At 40.7% G+C, this 22331-nt stretch overlaps 1 protein-coding gene across 1 annotated transcript in view; it reads right to left on the bottom strand.

The window, feature by feature from the left end:
* LOC117360103 (cone cGMP-specific 3',5'-cyclic phosphodiesterase subunit alpha'-like) overlaps positions 1-22331 on the bottom strand; it is a 121977-nt gene that overhangs the window by 55899 nt on the left and 43747 nt on the right. Inside the window, 3 exon segments of the mRNA XM_033943772.1 lie at positions 5231-5371; positions 9000-9089; positions 9190-9342. Of these exon segments, the coding sequence (XP_033799663.1) occupies positions 5231-5371; positions 9000-9089; positions 9190-9342 (384 nt within the window).

The following is a 22331-nucleotide window of genomic DNA, read 5'->3' on the forward strand; positions in this document are numbered from 1 at the left end:
TGATTTTATGCTTTGGCTCAACATTTCTACAGGTCTTCAACTCATAGTAAAATTAGTTGAACAATATTTTTTCAATTAAAAGTCAATTCAGGCTTTAACATCCTCTCCCCCCTTTTATAAAGCCATGTTAAGCTTTTTTATCACCGGCCATGATGGTGTTAACTCTGACACTCATAGGAATTCTATGAGCATTGGAGCTAATAATGCCGTGGCCGGCGATAAAAAATCTTAACGAGGCTTCATAAAAGAGGGGGTAAATATGATGAAAGCACAGAGGGGCCCTTTTATTAAAGCTTAGCAAGCGCTAACTGCTAAGAAACCCATATATAAAATATAGATATAAACCCAGATATGAAATATAGATATAAAATAAGTTCCTTGGCATTTCAGGCTTCTGAAAAATGGCATTATTCTAAGCAATAAGAAGGTAATTTTGTAACTTCCTAAAGTTGTGTTTGCTGGCATCTTTTACTCAAGGACTTTCATTTTCAAACTGAAAGTTTGCACTTACAGTAAAACCTTGGATTGCAAGTAACTTGGCTTGCAAGTGTTTTGCAAGACAAGCAAAACATTTTAGTAAATTTTAACTTGATATACAAGCAATGTCTTGCAATAAAGTACATACAGTATACACACATCACAACTGAGCCGATGGTTCTTCTCTCTTTCTGATGCTGCAAGAGTGTAGTGACTGTTCTAAAGGAGCAAAGTTTTGCAATACGAGTACATATAGTATACACCAGTGGTCTCAAACTCAAACCCTTAGTGGGGCCACATTTTGGATTTGTAGGTACATGGAGGGCCGCAGAAAAAAATAGTTAATGTCTTATTAAAGAAATGACAACTTTGCATGAGGTAAAACTCTTTATAGTTTTTAAATCTTTCCTTTAACTTATGCAAAATTCTCATTAACTATTTTATCTACGGCTCTCCAAATACCCTATTTTTTCTGTAGCCCTCACATTTAAAGTTTAATATCTTTCCTTTCTCAAAACTGACACATTTCAATCACTATATTGAAAATAAAATAATTTTCCCTACCTTTGTTGGCTGGTGACTTTATTTTTCTGTGCTTTTAACTATGTTTCCAGGGCTTTCTTGTCCTTTGACTGTTTTTCTCTCCGTCTTCACTTTCTGCCTTGCATCCATCTTTGGCATTAACTTAATATTAAATTTTTCTGCTTTCTTTTCAAAATCTATGTTTCCATGTCTTACCTTCCCTTCTATCTCTCTCTTCTTCCGTCCCTATTTCCATGGTCTGACATCTCTTTCTTTCCTTCCTTTCCCTCCCTCCTTCCTTTCCCCTGGTCTGGCATCTGTCTCCTTCCCTCCCCCAACTTTTTATTTCTTTCACCCTGCCCCCTTCTTTCTTTCTCTCTCTCTCCATGCCCCCTCTCTTTCTATATGTCTGCCTTTCTCTCTCTCCGTGCCCCCTTTCTTTATTTTTTCTTTCTCCATGCCCCTTTCTTTCTGTCTTTCTCTCTCCATGCCCCTTTCTGTCTGTGTTCCGTCTCCCTTCTTTCTTTCTGTCTCCCTGTTCCCCCCCCCTTTCTTTCTTTCTTTCTCCCTGCCCTCCCCCAAGCCACCACCATTGGGGAACAGGCCAGCGCCGAAGTCTTAGCTCTCCCTGTTTATCTTCCCCAGCGTGGGGCCGACCAATTCTCAAAACCCGACATCAGTTCTAACGTCAGAGAGGAAGTTCCGGGCCAGCCAGGCAGCGATTTTTCCTAGAAATGTCCAGTTATCTTCTGATGTAATCCACCTAAAACTGCAAGGTACAGGCGGAATAGTCACTAATGTAATGTAATGTATCTGTCTCCTTCCTCTTTTCCTCCTCCCAGGTCTGGTATCTGTCTCCTCTCCTTTCCCCCGGCTCTGGCATCTCTCTTTCCGCACCCTTCCTCCTGTTCTTCCCTGGTCTTCCTTCTCAATTTATTTTCTGCCTCTGCCTAAATTCTTTTTTACTATTCAGTCCTCAATTTCCCTCTTTCACTGTGTCTACCTATAGCTTGCCACCTCTTTCCCTCACCCCTTCCAGTAACTAACTCTATCCTCTTCCCTCAATCCTGACATCATCCCTTTCCTGATTCCTGGCATTCTCTCTCCTTTCCTTTTCTTTCATCTCTCCCTCCCTCTCCATGCTCTGACATCTTCTCCTTCCTTTCCCCTTGGTCTAGCATACCTTCCTCTTTCCCTCCATGCCCTGGCGTCTCTTCTTCCCTCCAAGCCCTGGCATCTCCTTTCATTCCTTCCCTCATCTTCCTTTTCCCTCCAGTTGGGTACAGCAACACTCTCCCAAATTCTCTCCCCCTCTGCTCCCTTTCCTCCTTCTGTCACCCATGGCCTGGTGTCCTGAACTTCATCGGGCAGCAGCAGCATTCACAATTCACTGCTGTTGCTGGCTTCAGGCCTTCCTCTCTGTCGAGTCCTGTCTTCATGAAAACAGAGAGGAAGGCCTGAAGCTGGCAACAGCAGCGAATTGTAAATGCTGCTGCTGCCCGAAGAAGGTAATGGCACCAGGTCTTGGAGCACCGAGGCAGACCACTTCTCCCCCCTCCCAGCCGAACCCCCACTAACCCTCCTATCTCTCCCTTCCAAGCGAACCCTGTCGACCATCCGAGCGAGATGACCGAGCAGCAAACCTTCCTCCAGTAGCGTCGGCAGCCACAGCATGCTAAACAGGCTGCTTCGCGGCTTTTTCCTGCTGGTGAGTCCCTCTGCCGTATCACTGATGATGTCATCAGTGACGCTTCACCAGCAGGAGAAAGCCGCGAAGCAGCCTGTTTAGCGTGCTGCGGCTGCCGACGTTACTGGAGGAAGGTTTGCTGCTCGGTCATCTCGCTCGGATGGTCGACAGGGTTCGCTTGGAAGGGAGAGATAGGAGGGTTAGTGGGGCTCGAGCGATGATGCTGCTGCTGCCGAATCCAGGCTGTGATCCAGTGTCCCGTTGTCCCCTCTCACAGCTTCGGGATGCCCTCTCTGACAAAGGGACATTTTGGCGATCCGAAGCTGTGAGTGGGGCCAATGGGACAGAGGATCTGAAAAAGGGACTATCCCATTCAAAATGGAACGTATGGTCACCTTAGGCATAGGGTATCTATGGCAGAAATGGGAAATCCAAGTTAGAACATACACAATTTACACAATGTAAAATATGCATAGCTCTACAGGAAATACATATGTATTTACTTAAACATGCAGCTGGAACAAGTGTTTTGTAAGAATCACACATCAGTAACAAGGGACAAGAAAGTTCTACAGGACTTCAGAAGACCTGCCATTTCCTAGAAATTGAACAATATTGAAGCATCACCCCTCACTGGCAGCAATGTGGCTGGAGCACTTCCACGCAGGTTAGAAGAAATATTGATATGCATTCAAAAACAGAGTAGCATCACTTGGCTGTTTTACATGCAAGCATCTACACTTAGAGGGAAAGTTATCAATATGGGCCACCATTAAGATGGGTCATTGGATTGAATGGTGTGGAGTCCCTGGATGCCTGTTGGATGTTGGGTGATTTATGGACTTAAGGCCCCACCCATAGGAGGGGCATTAGGCAACTGGGCCAATTCCAGTTGGCTCAGGTGCCTAAGGCCTCTCCTATGGGCGGGGCATTAGGCACATGGGACAATCAGGCCCTAGGCCCCTCCCCGGTGCATCCCACACGCACCAAGAAGGGGCAGGCCCTCCATTCAGAGGAAGGCAGGCCGACTTAGAGGGGATGTCCGGGTGGGTCAGGGAGGTTGGGGGGGTTAGGGGGTATGTAGAAGGGTATCTAGGGGGTGGGTGCATGGGCAGGCCAAAGGGGTTTCAGGGGGGTGTCCAGCAGGAGGAATTGGGCACCCTCCTGCTGGTAATTGCACAGGTGTCAGGGTGGGTCAGGGAGGTTGGGGGGTCTGGGGGTATGTAGAGGGGTATCCAGGGGGTGGGTGTATGGGCAGGCCAAAAGGGAGTTCGGGGGTGTCCAGCAGGAGGGATTGGGCACTTTCCTGCCGGGGAAAGTTCAGGGGGATCACAGCAAATTAGGGGGAGATTGCGTGGGATCGTGGAAGGAGGGACTGGGCATCTCTCCTGCTGCAATCATTGCTGGGGGACAAGTTCCAGGATTCTGTAACTGGCACTGTTTATGACAGACACTGGTTAGAGAATCCTGTTTTTAGGCGAAGGACTGGCCCCTCCTTCACCTAAAAGGTCTTGTTTTGGCCGTTTGGGACTTGGCTGATTTTTTGGGTTGGGAATGTGTTGTAAGGATATAAGTAGTGGTGGTCTGGGCGATTAAACTGCTGAACGTAGGGTTAGGCCATTCTCAAAAAAAAAAAATTCATTTTGGACTTTTTTTTTAGAATGGACATTCCCTGCTGCCTACTTACGCCAAAAGTGGACTTGGAAGTTTCTTTTGATTATGCCCCTCCACATGTCTGTATTCTATTCATTTATGTGTTTAATTCTTATGTAAGTGTTACACCCCCCCCCCCTTTTATGAAGCCACATTAGCGTTTTTATCGTCTTCCGTGGCAGTAAAAGCTCTGATGCTCATAGAATTCCTATGATGATGTATGAGGAGGATATATGAGAAGACTGCCCTTCATAAAATAATAAGCAAAAGTGTATTAACTGGACTGCATATAAAGCAATTGGTATCAATTAAGTTTTTATGAATGCAATGGAGAACATGAATGCAAAATATATGTTCTACTCGTGATAGAAAAAAACTTTTTCGCTTATTGTACTTGTGACCAATCTTAGACAAATAATAATATTCTTTCTCCCAGGATCTTTTTCAGATCTTGACTGAATAAGATTGGTGAGGTCGGATGGCAAAGGCTGGCTCTGGGGAGAATCCTTGAAAAAACTTTTCAGCGAAACATGTTGGATTCAGCCTTCCCAGATTGTGCAGTCACACAGTTTATAAGATATGTAAAAAAAATTGTGCATGATTTAGTCTAAAAGGATATTTGTATATTTATGAAACAAGATAAAGATTAAAATAAAGAGGAAAATATTATCCCTAATTTAATGGGCTAATGACAATATGACACATGAAACTTTACCACTATGAAAGCACTTGAGCGGTGAGAGGTGTCGCTGAGGCCCAAAAGAAATGATAGTAAATTGTTGCTAAGGCAAATATAAAAATAAAGATGTCTTGGGACTTGAGAGAAAGAATATTATTATGAATGCAAAACAGTCATTTCTTAATGAGAATATCAGTTGCAATGGTTGAAACCTTTTCTTTTGTCATGTCCAGCAAACCCACAGAGTATCTTTCACAGTTCAAATATACTCGAACAGTATATAGTGCTTTGTGGAACTGTCGCTCAATATCTGTAAGTTCTTCAAATATTTTGCTGGCAGACCACAAAAGGATCTATGTAAAAAAAAAAAAAAAGGCTGTATAAATGTCACTGAGCATGAAATAAAAACCTATTCATAACAAAATTGCGAAAAAAAAAAATACAGTCCCACTTATCTATGTATATGCAGTCATCAAGCTGTCTTCTTATACTGTTCAATTCCCTATGCATCAACAGAGGACTGTAATCCACAATGGAGTCATAATATTCAAACTTCATACACTATGCTTTTCCAATATTAAATCAGTATCAGATTCACAATATCTTCTTTTCTCTTCTCAACAGGGGTCCTTGTTTTGCAAATTGCTGAGTCAGGAAAAGGACAGCAAATTCACGAAGCTCTATCCATACAATGGCCCCATGTTCAAAAAGATGCCAATAGTGAAATCACTCAAATTACATGACCAAAAATAGCAGTTCTTAAAGTAACATTCCCCACTCCCACATATACCATAAGATCATTTTTTAAAAAAAACTTTCCATTCAATTGCGTTATTCAAGCTATGAGGTTCCACAGTGCCCAGATGAAATATAAGTCTCTATTCAAGTTGTCGCAACCATGTCTTCACATTACCTTCGCAAATCGAGGGATGCAGCTGTTTAATAATTGTGCAGTGGGGTGGGATTGGGGTGGGGGATGGTTCTTGACTTGTTTCGTTGAGTTCTTTAGTCTCCATGCTATAAATCCCGCAGATGACTATCTTATCTTTAGTTTTGTATATGTTGTGTATGTATTCCAACTGTTATATCTTTTCCTTTGTATGCAAATTTGTTAAAATAAAAATTTTTGAAATAAAAAAATAATAATTGTGCAGGACATGCTAAGGAGGGCAGTGTAAGGGCTAAGGTGTTCACAGTCAGGGGTGTTTGGGGATGCCCTATACTTCCCTCCTCACCTCTGCCAACCAATGCTTTGAGTGAGATCAAAGTTATGGTTAACATAAAAAACTGGAATAAATGAACACTTCTGGAACATATAACTTCTGGAGCCTAGAACTCGCTGGGTATGGCGGTATACAAAATAAATTATTATTATTATAATATCACCTGTCCACAACATTTCTGTGGCCTTCCATCCTCCTGCTACCAGGGAGTGATGAGGTTTTCCAACATTAACAGCCACCAACACATTTTCAATGATCCAAGAGACTGTCATAGCACAGAAATAAACACTGCATGAAAGAAACCTCTGTCACTCCAACAAATGCCTGGCCATCAGAGGTAATACTGCAATATAACTGCTAGTGATCTTGGTGGCCATTTTTGAGACCTGGAAGTCACGAGGCAGGATTGACTAGGCATCAAATTTCATATTATTTCCTAGGCCAAGCTAACATGGATTAACTAGAGGCAGGTCTTGTCAGACAAATCTGATCTGTTCCTTTCACTGGGTGACCAGAAAATTGGATAGAGGAAAAGCACTAGATATGGTGTATTTAGATTTTAGCAAAGCCTTTGACACTGTTCCACACAGGCATCTAATTAGTAAACTGACTGCCCTTGATATGGGTTCCAAAGTGATAGGCTGGATCAGGAACTGATTGAGTGGAAGGCGACAGAGAGTAGTGGTCAATGGATATTGCTCTAAGGAAAGGGATGTTATAAGTGGTGTACTGCAAGGTATGGTTCTTGGGTCTGTTCTTTTTAACATTTATGTAAGTGATAAGGCAGAGGAGCTGTGTGGTAAGATTTACCTCTTTGCAGATGATACCAAAATTTTCAGTAGAGTAGACACTTGTGATGGTATGGATAATATGAGGAAGGACCTAGTGAAGCTTGAGGAAAAATCCGGAATTTGGCATCTAAGATTTATTGCTAAGAAATGCAAGGTCATGCAAAAACTTGAGGTAACAGTACAGTTTAAGAGATGAAAAACATTTGTGCGCAAAAGAGAAGCAGAACTTGGGTGTGATAGTATATGATGATCTTAAGGAGGCCAAACAGGTTTGAAAAGGTGACAGCAAAAGCTAGAAGGATGCTTGGGTATTTTGAGAGAGGAATGGCCAGTAGGAAAAGGGAAGTATTGATGCCACTTTTTAAGACTCTGGTGAGGCCTCATTTAGAATATTGTGTACAATTATGGAGACCACACTTTCAAATAGATATAAATAGGATGGAGTTAATCCAGAGGAAAGTAACTAAAATGGTTGGTGGTCTACATCAAAAGATGTATGAGGACAGACTTAAAGATCTAAATATGTATTCTTTGGAGGAAAGGTGGGAGAGGGGAGATATGATAGACACTTTTAAATACTTATGTGACAAATATGCATGAGGTGTGTATTTTTCAATTGAAAGAAAACTCTGGAATGAGATGGCATAGGATGAAGGTGAAAGGGAATAGATTCAGAAGGAACCTCAGAAAATACCTTTTCATGAAAAGGGTGGTGAATGCTTGGAACGGCCTCCTGTTGGAGGTGATGGAGATAAAAGTGTATCTGAATTCAGGACAGCTTGGAACAAGTATTTTGGATCTCTAAGGCAGAGGAAGGGATTGTAGATGGTATGGTTAGGTAGACTAGATAAGCCATATGGTCTTAATCAGTCTTTATTTTTCTATGTCCTGCCTCCTTGTATGTCTCATTGGTCACCCTAGCACCATTCCCTCTTGCCTACCTAAACTTAGGATTGCAGTTTTTCAGGAAAAGGAGTGATGGGGCAAAAGTGAGGAGAGGACCAGCCTGCACCATTTTAGGCTTTCATGACAGTACAGCAAGAGCAATTGGGCATCACTCCTGCCCCTGAAAGCATGCAGTCCTCCCTTTAGCTAAGAGAGGGAGAAGTAGTGACAGTGGCAGCAGCGAAAGTGAGATTGTTAAGAGGGAGGGTTTAATTTGTACTGTGTTGGGAAATTGCTTGGGATGGAGATTATGCCAGGGGGGTGGGGGTGGGCTCAGGAGATTATTTACAGAGCTTTAACCCCTTTAAATTTACTGAACTAGATCACACTCATTGACACATCTGGGGGCACGGTTTTCTTGGCTGTGACACTGCAAGGAAATTTCCAACATGTATGGCAGTTTAGTAAATCCCACTGGAACTGTTTTACCACAGATGATTAAAATGGCCTTTTAGGTCTTTTCCAGAAACAGAAAGACACAGTGTAATGCAGAGCGAGCTGTCAAATGCTGCTGACAGATCTGACATAATTAGCAAGGTTAGCTAATTAACATCCCTCACCTGGAGAAAATCATCCCCATTCATCACATATATCATTTCATTTGAATTTTATACTGGACAGCGCAAAGATGGACTATGTCAGAAACTTGAAGGAATCAGGGTGTTGTTCAATATGGCACAACCTTTGTCATTGCTTTTCCCTTAAAAGAATTCATAGAGGTAGGTGGCGCTAAATGACCAATTTATTAAGCCATGATCTTTAGAGTAGCAGAGTCCACTTGGGGAGATTGTAGATTGGCCCACAATCAATTCTGTGGTGTCTAGCCCCCCCCCAAATGAGAATGGTTTGTTCATCATATCTATTTAATGTACTACTACCTTCACTGAAAAAGTACTGATGATTTCCACCACCAGACTGCAGAACAAAAACTAGATTTAACTACTAACAAACCAAATTAAACACGAAAACAGAGGATCTTTTTAAAAGCTCAGCAGGATGGACTGATAATCTAAATGTATTACCTGGCTCTTTCTGGATTCAATGTTGTGAAGATACGTAATCTGATGGTATTTTAGGACCATGGAAATAAAACTGAGGTATCTGATAAAAACCTACAAATGCAACAAGACAGACAAGTAGGGTAATCAGGACTGGACCTAAATACAATATCTATTTAGGAAGGTTATTGCTGCCATGTTTGAATAGCATTACCTCCTCATCCTCCTCAGTGAATTCAGGTGCATCAAACTTATTCACAGCCATTACAACAGCAAGCACTTCGTCGCCCTGCATAATCGGGGTTGCTAGCATATTCTTGGTTTCATAACCAGTCTGCTTGTCCACAAATTCAGAAAAATGACTATGCTGAATCAAAGAAAATATATTTATTTGGATTTAAGAATTGCCTTTTCATGATGAGATTCACCTAAAGCAGGGGTAGGGAACTCCAGTCCTCGAGAGCCGTATTCCATTCGGGTTTTCAGGATTTCCCCAATGAATATACATGACATCTATTTGCATGCACTGCTTTCAATGCATATTCATTGGGGAAATCCTGAAAACCCGACTGGAATACGGCTCTCGAGGACCAGAGTTCCCTACCCCTGACCTAAAGCATACTTCTATATGGTCATTATAACATTATTAACAATTGGTACCAGAAAACGGTTACCGATTCTAAGCTAATACCATTACTGAAGGGATGCGGTTCCTGAAAATTGAAATTCATTTAACAAATACTTTACAGTTTGATCTTGTAAAATTTCCGATGTTGCTTCTGGAACTGATCACATGCAACATGTGCGCTCCCCTCTGGCTGCTAAACATTACTGCAAAATCATCATTTAAAAAAAAAAAACCAGGTTAAAAAAAGCCAACAAAATCTTCAAAAACCACAAATTCAATATTGTACTGAAAAGTAAATAAGTGCTGTTTTAAAATTCCTGCTGTACAAGGCAGTGTAGGAGGGGTTGCTGAAAAGATCTCAGCCCAACCAAGAAGAGAATGATATGGATATGGTTCAATCATATGGGATGTGGGAGTGTGTGATGCAGTGGTTAGAACTACAGCCCCAGCACCCTTGTGATCCTGGGCAAGTCACTTAATCCCCCAGTGCCCCATGTACATTAGACAGAGTGCAAGGACAGATAGGGGGGAAAAAACTCTAGTACCTGAATAATTTGTAATCAGCATAGAATTGTAGGATATGCAGAATATAAATAAATCAATGATCTGAAACAATGTCAAAACACAGAATTTCATTTCTGCAGTTTGGCACTTCAGGAAGTAAGGCAGCACTCTTTTCAGCTACAGTGGCAAAATAACACTCAGAATTTAGGAAGTTGGTTGGTCGGGCTGAGAACTTTTCAGCACTCCTTCGTACATGATATGAAGCAAGTAACAGCTCACCAACTAACTCTACCTTTGGTTCATGTGGTGAAACTTGTATCTACCCGGCATTCAGTCTTTTTTTTGCATTTGTCCTGACACTATGGAATTCCCATTCTAGTGAAATCCATTGTGAACTCTTGTACCCTAGACTTCTGAAAACCTATCCTTTTTTCCAAGCTTTCCCAGAAGATTCATAGCAATGAGATGGATCCTTCGGTCTTACAGTAACAAAATGAAATGAATGTGTGCTATAGATTTGTCTCTGTTTGTCTGTTGAATGATACATCCTTTGTCTTTCCTCTCTAGTCTTTCCAGTGCTAGAATTGTCATTCTTTTCTTATTTCTAAATAGAAGTAACTGTGAGCAATTGAACGTATCACTTTTCCACATAGTCCCCCGGCAAGATGACACATTTGTTGTATTGTTCAACTATCTTCTGCATTCCTGCAGAGAAGATTTACAGCTGCTCCTGAAGCCAGGTAAGCACCGCTGCCTTTACTTCATTAGGCTTTGTATTTTGCTCTCCGGGTCACATTGATGCACCGGTGATGGTTCTCTCCAGAATACTTGGATCTTCTTCATACCATCTCAAGAACTTCACATGCTTTTACTTGTGGAGACCAGTAAACTGTTTGGGAACCCATCATGCGCAGACTTTCCTGTATCCCACGTCATCATGCATTATGGCAAATGCAGATCTATAGCTGATATCCAAATTTGCAGCCAGTTGAGACACCATTATCTGTTGGTCTTCTCTAATCTAGGCATTCGCCCTGTCAATGTGCTCTTGTGTGCGCGATGTTGATGTGCAACCAGAATGACCTTCATCAGTTACACCTAATCTTCATGCTTTAAACCTTTTAACCCACTCATAAACCTTTCGTTGATTCATGGTGCTATGTCCATACTGGGTCAATATCAGATGGTGCATTTCCACAGGTTTCACAAACTCTGCCCAAAGAAAGCGCACTACTTTGATGGTGCAGTCTTGCAATGGAGCATCCATGTTTCTGACCTTGTTGCTGCCACACAACTAAAGGCCGAGCACTGCACGAACTATCCAACAGGCAATATATGAGTACATATGTTGAAATTTGCTAGCTCTATTCTGGTTATCATTTAACAATTGCATTTAATTTTTGATTCGCCCTCGTAATTTGTACTCTAGTAATGCCATGTCTCATTGGTTATCCTTTCACCCAGGTCTCTAAGACGCCTATTATATTTATCTCTTCATTCAGTGCTAACTCTAACTCTTCTGTTTTACTATTTAGGCTTTCTGCTTTTGTATACAGACATTTCAAATTATACTCAGCAGTTAACAGAGATAATAGGAAAATCTTTACTCTGTTCTTCCCTTAAAGGCTCCCAACTTACTTTTGCCTTTGCTGTAAGCTTTCTATCAGGATGCCCTAACTTCCCTGTTTTGATAGTATCCTTCCAAGAAACCTCACTGAACCATGACTCCTGAGCAACTTTCCCTCAAGTTCTAGTCAAGATGATAATTAAGCAGACAAAGATATATCGGGAGCCGGTAGAAGAAAAGAGAGGGGTTTAAGGAATTATAAAGACTGACAAAGGTAAATGGAGAGCAGGGATGGCATGGGGGGAGGGGGTGGCATCCAGGACAGCTGCCTAGATCTCCATGCCACAGGGGCCTCCAAGTCTACCCAAAGTTGAAGAAGGCACAATCTAACAGTGAGCTTTAAACCCCTTTCTAAGTTTCTACCCTTGCCCTGGTAGGAGGGAAGGAGTGGCTTAGTGGTTAGAACTACAGCCTCAGCACCATGAGGCTATGGGTTCAAGTCCCACACTGCCTCTTGTGACCTTCAGCAAATCATTCAGTCCTCCATTGTCTCACTGGCCCTGATGGAGAAATAGGATAGGGAATAACAGGGAGCACTGACTGCATGTAATTCTCCTTCAACAAACACCTCAGCAAGCAAGACCTATAAGGCAAGTTTGTGGGGATTTTTGCATGATATACAACAGGCATACCTGCTGACATTTAATTTTAGCACCTCAAATGTGTACGGCCTTTACAAAATGCATACATTAACCATGGTAAGAAATGCTCCAAATATTTGCCAAACATACCACCTCCAAGAATTTCTGAAAGTCAGCATCAGGGCAGTTCTTTGTATAAGGGGCACCTTTCCAAAATTATTCCTTATACGTGATTTATAAATGTGCCACTGCCATTCTTGTGTGTAAACAGCTCCTTCCTAATCCTCCTAGAAATCAGTTCTAAATGAAACTTGAGCACATGCCGTCCATATCTTTCTTAATCCTCCTAACCCTCTGGCATGTAAGCAGCCTTATTAGTTTAGAAAGATTAGCCCCAAGCCCTCCTTTTGACGATAAGGAACCACAAGTCAGATGCTCTTTGTCAGAAAGGCAGCAGACCAAGGAAGCATTAAGACAACAAGTCGAATATGCTTAAAAAAAAACAATAGCTGCTATTTCTTTTGCAATCTTAGTTCATTTGCATCTTTCCATTTAAAATGATTGTTCAGATGAATTAGGGGGGAATTCATCAAGGGGGTACTAACCGAATTGGCAGCCGCTGAATGTTAAGACACCCATAGGAACATAATGGGCATCTTAACATTTAGCCTACACTAATCATTAGCGTGCCCTAAATCAGTGCCCCTTGATGAATTCCGCCCATAGGGTACTCATAAATAAGAATACTTGTGACCAGCATAATTGCACCTACTGTATGTCATCTGCAACAATGCACATTAATACTCATGTTTGAAGAAGGAGAGAAATGGTGGGGTTTTGAGCATGTACCTAACATTTGAGATGAATGAACTTTAAGTGAATTTTGAGATAATTGAATGAAACTTGATGAGAGATTTGACAAATGAATGCAATTTGGGAAGAGGTTTGTTTTTTTTTTTAATGCCAGGCAGGTATCTTCAAAGTTTCTAACTGTCCGTATCACAAAGCATATGCGGCAGGTCAGAGGCAGAGGCTTTTTCCTCCTCCTCAACAAATAGTTATTGTAAATAAAACCAATAATTGTTTGTGGTCTTTCCAGATTAGAGAACAGCATTCATTTTCAAAGGGTTTTTGGATAGTGTTAATTTCATGTTTAACATCAGGCACCAGTGCCTTTCAAGGGAGCAGCTTACCTTTCTCACGTCGGGTACATTTAAAGTCTTTTTTGTATGAGCAACCCATCCCACGATGCCAATATCAAGGGGAAATACAATTTCGCTTTGTGGGGCCACCAGGTTCTCCTCAAAGCTGGAGCTCTTAGTGACATTGAAGAGCCTGGTGGCCAGCTCAGGGATGCCATTGCGAGCCCTGTAGGTGAACATGCTACAATAATGCGCTTGCAGGAGAAAAGCCACCCTCCGCAGCACTTTGTGCACGGTCTTCTCCATCAGCTCAAGGTCTTGTATGTCCTGTGCCAGTTCCAAAATGATACCCAGTTCTTCCAGCCTGGACATCTCTCTGACGGAAATTCCATCCTTTATGTCAGCTAGTTCGTTTTTAAAAAGGGCTCCAACCACCTCCGCTCGCTGCTTTCTGTCAAAATAATCCTTGGCAAATTGAGGGTTGCTTTCCAAGTACTTCTCTACATCTTCTTCTGTAATTTCACCCATTTTCTCTTCTTCTTTGTCAAAATAGCATTAATTCAGAAGAAAAACAATAGACACAGGAACCCTTAATTTGCTGCTAATGAGTAAATTGTAAGTGGTACATACTGGCCTAAATCTTTCACGCACATTGTACATTTGCACAGCCACTTCCAAACTTCTCCAGCACCTTGAGATCTGACAGCAGGACTGGTTCAGTGTTGGCTTTGTCTCCGGTTTTGCAGACTGCTAATTAAAAGGATGTAAATGATGTTAAATCCCCGAATGCTCTGAGCTCATAAATCCTGAGGGCAAAATTTAGACTGATCAATCTGTTCTAAGGCCCTGATTGTACGACTGTGTGATAGTGCAGAGGAGGCGGGATATCTTTCTCTATAACGTTAACATTTTGCTGGCGACCAGCATGTTTACAAATAGAAGGAGGACATCGTAATGTGAATAAATAAACTGGTTACAGTAGAATGGCACAATCTGCATATTTTGGATAATGATAATTCAGGGGGGTGGGCTGCCATTTGCAAAGATATAGGAAATATGAACATACCTATCCTCTCACCCTACCTATGCCACTGGCTGCGTACGCCTTTCAGCACTATATATGCGATTAATAGTAGCAGTACTAGCAAATGTTATCCTGTACTTCTTTACAAGTAAAAGTAACAAAACTTTATTAAGTACAGTAACTACAGTAGTTTATATTTACTAAGTTAATATACAACAGTGCATTCTGGTAAATATCTTCATTCTGATTAGATTAAGACACAGAGCTGATTTTTAAAAATGGTGCAGCAACTTCAGTAGCTGTAGTACTGAGCTGATAATATTGCTCTCTTTGTGTTTTAAACTTTCCCCCAATATCTAGAGGGAGGCTGTTGATATGTTGCACTGTTAGCCTGCAAACAATGACCCAAAAGACCTTAAAACCCCTAGAGGTTAAATTTTTGGCCCTTTGTGGGTGTCTCTTCTCATAAACATGGAACAAACAGCCTCTTAAAATACTCCTAAAAATTAAATTTAAGAGGCTGGATACTGTGTCATTCTTCTCGCGCCCCCAGAACAGACCCAAATAATTCACACAGGCCAAAGAACTTCACCTAAAAAGATAAGTGCTGCTTAACCCCCAGAGACCCAAATATAGAAAAAAACGTAAAAAAATGTTTTTGAACGTTCACATGTTGTTATAGGAGGCTTGTGATCCCTAAATCAGTGTTTTTTTTTTATTTTGACATTTTAGTAACTTTTGGGGAGGATGTTGTAAAATTGCAACGCTGGGCCTGTAAGGTAGCAGAATTTCAATAGTGTCACTCTCTCTCTGAACACATGTAAGGAATAATTAAAAGTTTATTTGTACTTTACAGCTTATAAAGACCCACCTAAGTTTATGTATATACACAACAACAATAGTATAATAAAGAAAAAAGTAATTTTTATTATCAATTTAATACAAAAAATGAGTATCATATAAAAACGCAAATTTTTCCCTGTGAAGCGCCCATTGACTTCTATCAGCGGTAATCAAGAAATTTCGTGTTTTTACACAAAAAATTTCATGTTAGCGCAAATACAGGTAAAAACGGCCACGCTATGAAATAGCACTTGTGCTATCTTCATAGCACGGTTTTGTGAATCGAGCCCTATATGTGCATGTTTTATTTGTTCATTTATTCAGTTATGGTAGTTCCAAAAACAGTTATTTTGCTCTGAAAAGCACAGGCGAACATTGCACTTCCTGCAAAGTGTGTTGGTATAGCCTTTTGCACAGTGTCGGCACCGTCCTCTATCGGCTTTGATGGGAAAATGTCCAATCATGTCCTTGCAAACTTCCTTTGGAGGGTGTGCATTTGACTTTTTGGCTGTCATGGCAGCTGAAGAACCTCCATCATCTGTAAACTGCCTCTTTTGGGAAGTCAAGGTGCCCCCTCTTGATGAAACTGGGCTTGCAGATGGTCGCCCTCGCTTTGACACTGACCCAGCCGTTCCGATCAGGATAAGAGAAGATGCCAACTGGGCCTGAAACATTCTCCTGTTTAGCATCTGTTTCTTTGGGATATCCAAAGCTTTGCAGTCCCTTTTGTACAGGAGCCAAGCATTGATCACAGCTAGGTTAATGGTGTGCCAGAAGATGTAAAGGTACCAGCGGTAGGACTTCAGTGGAAACTTGTATTTTGCTGCAAATGAGTCTAACAAATCCACTCCGCCCATGAATTTGTTATAGGCAGCCACGATATAAGGCCTCTCAACTTCAACAAATCTTTTGGCAGTTTTGTCCCAGCGTTGAATCTTCTCCACTGGTTGTGGGCCAGCAAAGGAAGACACAAGTGTAACCTGTCTGTTGTCAAACCATTTCACAGCACAAATGTTGTGATTTGACTCCACTCTGACATCAAAGCTTCCTCTTCCCTTTTTCTTCAAGCTTTTCTCATCCTCAAGATTACAGTTTGGAAGGCGCACTTGTCTGGCTGTTCCTGTGTAATGAATTCCACAATCCAGCAGCCTAACTATCAATGGGATGCTGGTGAAAAAGTTGTCTGCATAGATCTTGTAGTTGTGACTATGTGGAAGTGTGGAAGCAAGTTTCATCACAACATCCCCTGATAGTCCAAGTTCAGATCTTGCCCATATTCCATTCACACTGCCTTGGTACACATCAAAATCACAAAGTATACCAGAGATTCCAGTCCTTACCCACAGCTTGAACCCCCATGGGTTTGGCTTGCCACGCATGTACTGTTTGATGCTGCTGAATTTCCCCCTGAAAGGGATCATCATTTCATCAACAGAGTTATGTTCTTCAGGGACCACTTTTAGGCATTTCTCTCTGAAAGCATCAAGCCATGGTCTGAGTTTCCAGAGTTTGTCACTTTTTTGTTCCATCTCAGACACGGTTAGATTGTTCACAAAATGTAATGATGTCAACAGAGACTGGAATCTGTTTCGTGACATTACATCAGCGACAGGACTGTATCTTGTGTCTGCTTCCCAGTACATACGGACTCCAGGCATTTGGACAAGACCCATCTTCAGATACATGCCAATCATCTGCTCTATTTCCTTTGTGTTTGTGTTTATAGATGATCCTTTCTTCTGAAAACTGTACAGATTTGTGTTATCTGCCAGAGCGTTGATCATATCTTCTGTCACAAACTTCTGAAAGTACTCCAGTGGTGTGCAGAGGGAATGGACATCATTACTGACATCCTGACCAGAAAAATCAGTACTGGGAGAGATGAAATTCTTTTTCAGCCATCGATATCTGTCACGGGGCCCAGTCTTGGCATCAGGATGTTCTGCCTCTGTTGGGATGATTTGAACATCAGAAGTTAGGTGGTCATCGGGTAATTTATTTTCCTTGTCCACTTCACCGATAACTCCATATTCCTCTTCGTCACTTGAATCTGTGTCAAAGGGCATTTCCAAGTCACTGTCCCCATTCTGGATGGCCTCAATTACATCCTGCACACTATACATGGTTTGGTTTTTCTTGGTTTCAGACATTCTGAAAGTTGAAAGAAAAGCTAAGTAACTACAAAGCAAATTAACTAATTATGCTACTGCAAAGATTCATACTTTACATTCCACAACTTCTATCAAGTAGACCTATTGTTCAATTAGACATGCAAACACTTCCTCACCTCCTGGAGATTTATCACCTTCTCAAGTTTAAAGTGCAGACAAAACCTTGCTATCACTTTGACCCACTGTTGTAAAATTACAACATAGAAATAACCAGCTCTAAATCTCTTAAAATCAGTATATTCAATGATGTCATAAAATCTGCATGATCTACACATATTAATGATCACATAAAAAAATATTTCAAGCTTTTTACTTACTTTAGTCCTGATGTATCCCGTCCAAAACAACAAGATGATATACTCCAAAGCAGGCAACAGGGTTGTATGACTTCATGGCCAGATAAACAGACCTATTTACACATTCAACCATCCAATGGTGTTGCAGAACTGAACAATAGGTTCTATTAGTAATGTACATGAAGTTTTAAAAAGAAAAAAAATGGGGGAGGGTTTATTTTGTAGCCTTAAATGTGATGTTGTAATATTACAACACTGGGTCTCAGGGGAGTGCAGACAAAACCTTGCTATCACTTTGACCCACTGTTGTAAAATTACAACATAGAAATAACCAGCTCTAAATCTCTTAAAATCAGTATATTCAATGATGTCATAAAATCTGCATGATCTACACATATTAATGATCACATAAAAAAATATTTCAAGCTTTTTACTTACTTTAGTCCTGATGTATCCCGTCCAAAACAACAAGATGATATACTCCAAAGCAGGCAACAGGGTTGTATGACTTCATGGCCAGATAAACAGACCTATTTACACATTCAACCATCCAATGGTGTTGCAGAACTGAACAATAGGTTCTATTAGTAATGTACATGAAGTTTTAAAAAGAAAAAAAATGGGGGAGGGTTTATTTTGTAGCCTTAAATGTGATGTTGTAATATTACAACACTGGGTCTCTGGGTAATACATTTTGATGCTAATGCACAGTGTTAAACTTCAGCAAAGTGGAAGGTCTGCATTGATTGGGTGGGGAGGTGTTTTGGGGGACTTTGTCCCCTTTTTGCTCCATGTCTCTGAGCGCAACCTATCCACAAATGAAAATATGATATAGACTTTGCTGTCAGAAATAATTTATTGAAGTTGTTATAGATATTCATATAAGCGTACTTTTTGTTTATTTTTTGAGTATTCTTTTTAAAAGCAGTTCTGACTTCATTTTCTTAATGTGAAGAATTTTGGAGTATTTATGCAATGGTTTTCCTCTCTTTTATTTTGGAATTCTCAGCCTATTGCAATTAGGATGGGTCTGAAGACTTATCTTTGTAGGAAGCTTCTCTTAAGAGTAATTCAGATGGTCAAATTGTATCAAAAATGTAAAATGTGGTAATTCTTAGGTTATGTCCAAATTTCTTCTAATGTTATCTGCAGTGACCTTTATAGGTATCTGCAGAATAAAAGCAATTTTATGTAAAGTAATGTAGTGTATTTACATGAGCATTACATGTGTAAAGGTTTAGAATCCTCCAAGATGTTATCTCATAGTTTTGCCAAACTTCATTCTGTATTGTTAATCAATTTTTACAGGTCCTCAGCGGGCCACCACACACTCAAACCATCTCATTGTGCGGGGCTTTATGCTCCCACTCGTCATCGGACCCAGTATAAGTCTTACTACATGTATTTTATAAATATTTTTAAGAGATTTTTTAAATATATGCTAAAAGTACTTAGCTTGTATACTTGACGTTATTCGGGAGGGTGGAATCACCATTCACCAACATGTTTCGCCCGTATAATTCAAAGGGCTTTATCAAGGCTCCCTCTCCCATTCAAACCACTATCTCCAACCATTGCGTCAGAAACCGTTTCTGACGCAATGGTTGGAGATAGTGGTTTGAATGGGAGAGGGAGCCTTGATAAAGCCCTTTGAATTATACGGGCGAAACATGTTGGTGAATGGTGATTCCACCCTCCCGAATAGCGTCGAGTATACAAGCTAAGTACTTTTAGCATATATTTAAAAAATCTCTTAAAAATATTTATAAAATACATGTAGTAAGACTTATACTGAGTCCGATGACGAGTGGGAGCATAAAGCCCCGCACAATGAGATGGTTTGAGCGCGTGGTGGCCCGCTGAGGACCTGTAAAAATTGATTAACAATACAGAATGAAGTTTGGCAAAACTGTGAGATAACATCTTGCAGGTGCTGACTGATGTATTAGAATATTCTTCATTCTAACTGGTTATATTAGTGCCTCGGTTTACATTTCAAGGTTTAGAATCCTAGCATATATGTACATATATGCCACCTAAGGCTATTCTATGTACAAACATGTGCTTAACTTACTTGGCATATATTTGCAAGGTGGCATACACAGGGGTTGAACATGGACAGGGCTCCCACTTATGCACATAACTTACCGAATATTGTACCTAAACGCTATATATATATATATATATATATATATATATATATACTAGCTGATCACCCAGAATTGCCTGGATATTTATTTATCCCAATATTCTATTAGACAGGAAAAGGAATCGTGCACATCTTCATTTTTAGCAGCAAGAATGCATCAGGAGTGTCAGTATTCACCTCAGCGAGCCCGAAAACTATGGATTAGACACTAATACCTGTCTTTATCGATTATTTTTACGTCACCCCCTTCCCACCCCACAGTATTTTTTCCCAGATAGTAAGTCATATGTATACCAAATTTGGTTTGGTTTCAAAAACAAAACAGTTTTCAGAAAAAATAATGTAAATGGTTGTTTTCTTTAACATGGCCGTATCTTAGTTGAGAATGCTGCTTTTAAAATCAAGTTCTTTGTGTGATTGGCGATGTTATTTATTCCCTGCTTTCATTTTGGTACATAAATTTCTAGAAAATGTTTAACAGGAGTTGCTGTACCACTTCTACAGATGTTGAAACTAATGAATAAATATTGACTTAGAGGCACCACAAAATGATTGGAAAGTACAAAAAACAAAGTCTTTTATGTAAAAAGCATTTGCCAAAAAACAATTCTTGGAACTGGTTGAAAAGCTTGTGGTGTGAACCAAATGACATGTTCCATGGTCTATTAGCTCTTCTTTAAAAATCCGCAACAAACCAGCCTCTCCGCCAGAATTCTGGCTCAGCCCACTTTCTGCTACTAACTTCCGAATCCCTTTTGGGTGCTACGACTCCTCTTTAAATCACAGGCCAGAAACCTTGGAGTACAGCTACACTCAACACTTGTGCAGATCCCCCAAATCTAAGCAACCCTCAACTGCCTCTAACAACTATGCTGTTTCTCTCTCTGTACATCAAGAAGGTAAGAAGTGACAGTGGTTCTTCTCACCACAATACCATCAAGACTATATTACTGTAATACATTCTGCACTGGTGTGACTACAAAGGATTTCCACTAGTTCCTTTTTTTTTTTTTTTTTTTAGTTCTATCTTTATTAAGTTTTAACATCTTACAGAAAAATGCAACACACAAATATATTATAAACATATGTAAACATACATTAGAAAATTCTTAACAAAAAACATGTTATTATCTACCCATTACTCCCTCCGTCCCTCCCTAACCCAAACCCCCACCCTACCTTCCTCCCATATGTCTGGCAGGTCAATCATTCCATCACACACATTGCTTAACGAAATCCTCTAAAGGGCTTCAAACATCCTTAAATGATGCCATATTCCCCGATTTTTCAGCTAAATTAGCTTCATATTTATAAAACAGGCACACAGTTTCCCACCAAAAATGAAAATTCAACAGTGTGAAATCCTTCCAGTTCAGGGGTGTGGCTTGGCGCTGAAGAGGAACGGACGCTTGAATCAATGGCTTTCTCCCTTCTCCATCTTTTTTGCCTAACTAGCAGGTTACACGTGTACAAAACATGGGCGATGTAGGAGTATTCATTATACGCATATATAGTGAGTATAATATATAAGTTTTAGGATGGCATCTGGAAAGCAAAGTAAGTTGGAGGCTGCTTTTGCAGTGGGCAGTGCCAAGAGGCCTAAGTCTGACCTGCCGATGCCACTGAAAGCGTCAAAAGAACGGGATATTTCAGATATCCTGGAACCTCTAATGTCTGAACTGAAAGACATTAAAACATTGATAAAGGAAAGCACGTATAAAATCTCTGCGTTACAAGCAGAAGTTGCAAGTCTGTTGCAGCAAATGGATACATGTAATAAGAGGACTGAGCATCTTGAGCAGCGGGTTTCTGCTATTGAGGACAGATTACAAGGCTTCCAAGCAGACCGCAAAACAATTGCTTAGATGAAAAAAAAAGACCTGGAGGGGGCTAGTAACAGAAGCCGCCGTAATAATGTACGGATTCTGGGCCTCCTGGAAAGAGCAGAAGGCTCTAACGCTATAGGATTTCTAGAGGAATTTATTCCCTGCCTATTAAATCTGCAGTTTAAATTTCTTCTAGAGATCAAAAGGGCTCAAGAATACCAAGCACGGCTGTGAATCAAGAGTCTGGGCTGCCGATTCTAAGATTCCAATAAGGCCTGGAGATCTTAACAGCTGCAAAGGAATATCAAATGTCAAGGGGCCAAGATCTCAATGATTCCGGACCTTGCAGAGCATACTGCTTGGGTGAGGAAGTAGTTTCTGGCTATGCATTCTCAACTTAAGCAATTGGGAGCTCAATATGGGCTATTTTACCTTGCTGTTATGCGAGTGACTTTTCAAAACAGAACAGTAAACTTCACAGATCCCACAGCATTGCAAGACTTTTAAACAACCACTCTGGCAATATGACTGTGAACTGATTATCGACTGGCTAATTGTTTCAGGC

Source organism: Geotrypetes seraphini, chromosome 4 (genome assembly GCF_902459505.1).
Source record: "Geotrypetes seraphini chromosome 4, aGeoSer1.1, whole genome shotgun sequence".
Taxonomy (NCBI): domain Eukaryota; kingdom Metazoa; phylum Chordata; class Amphibia; order Gymnophiona; family Dermophiidae; genus Geotrypetes; species Geotrypetes seraphini.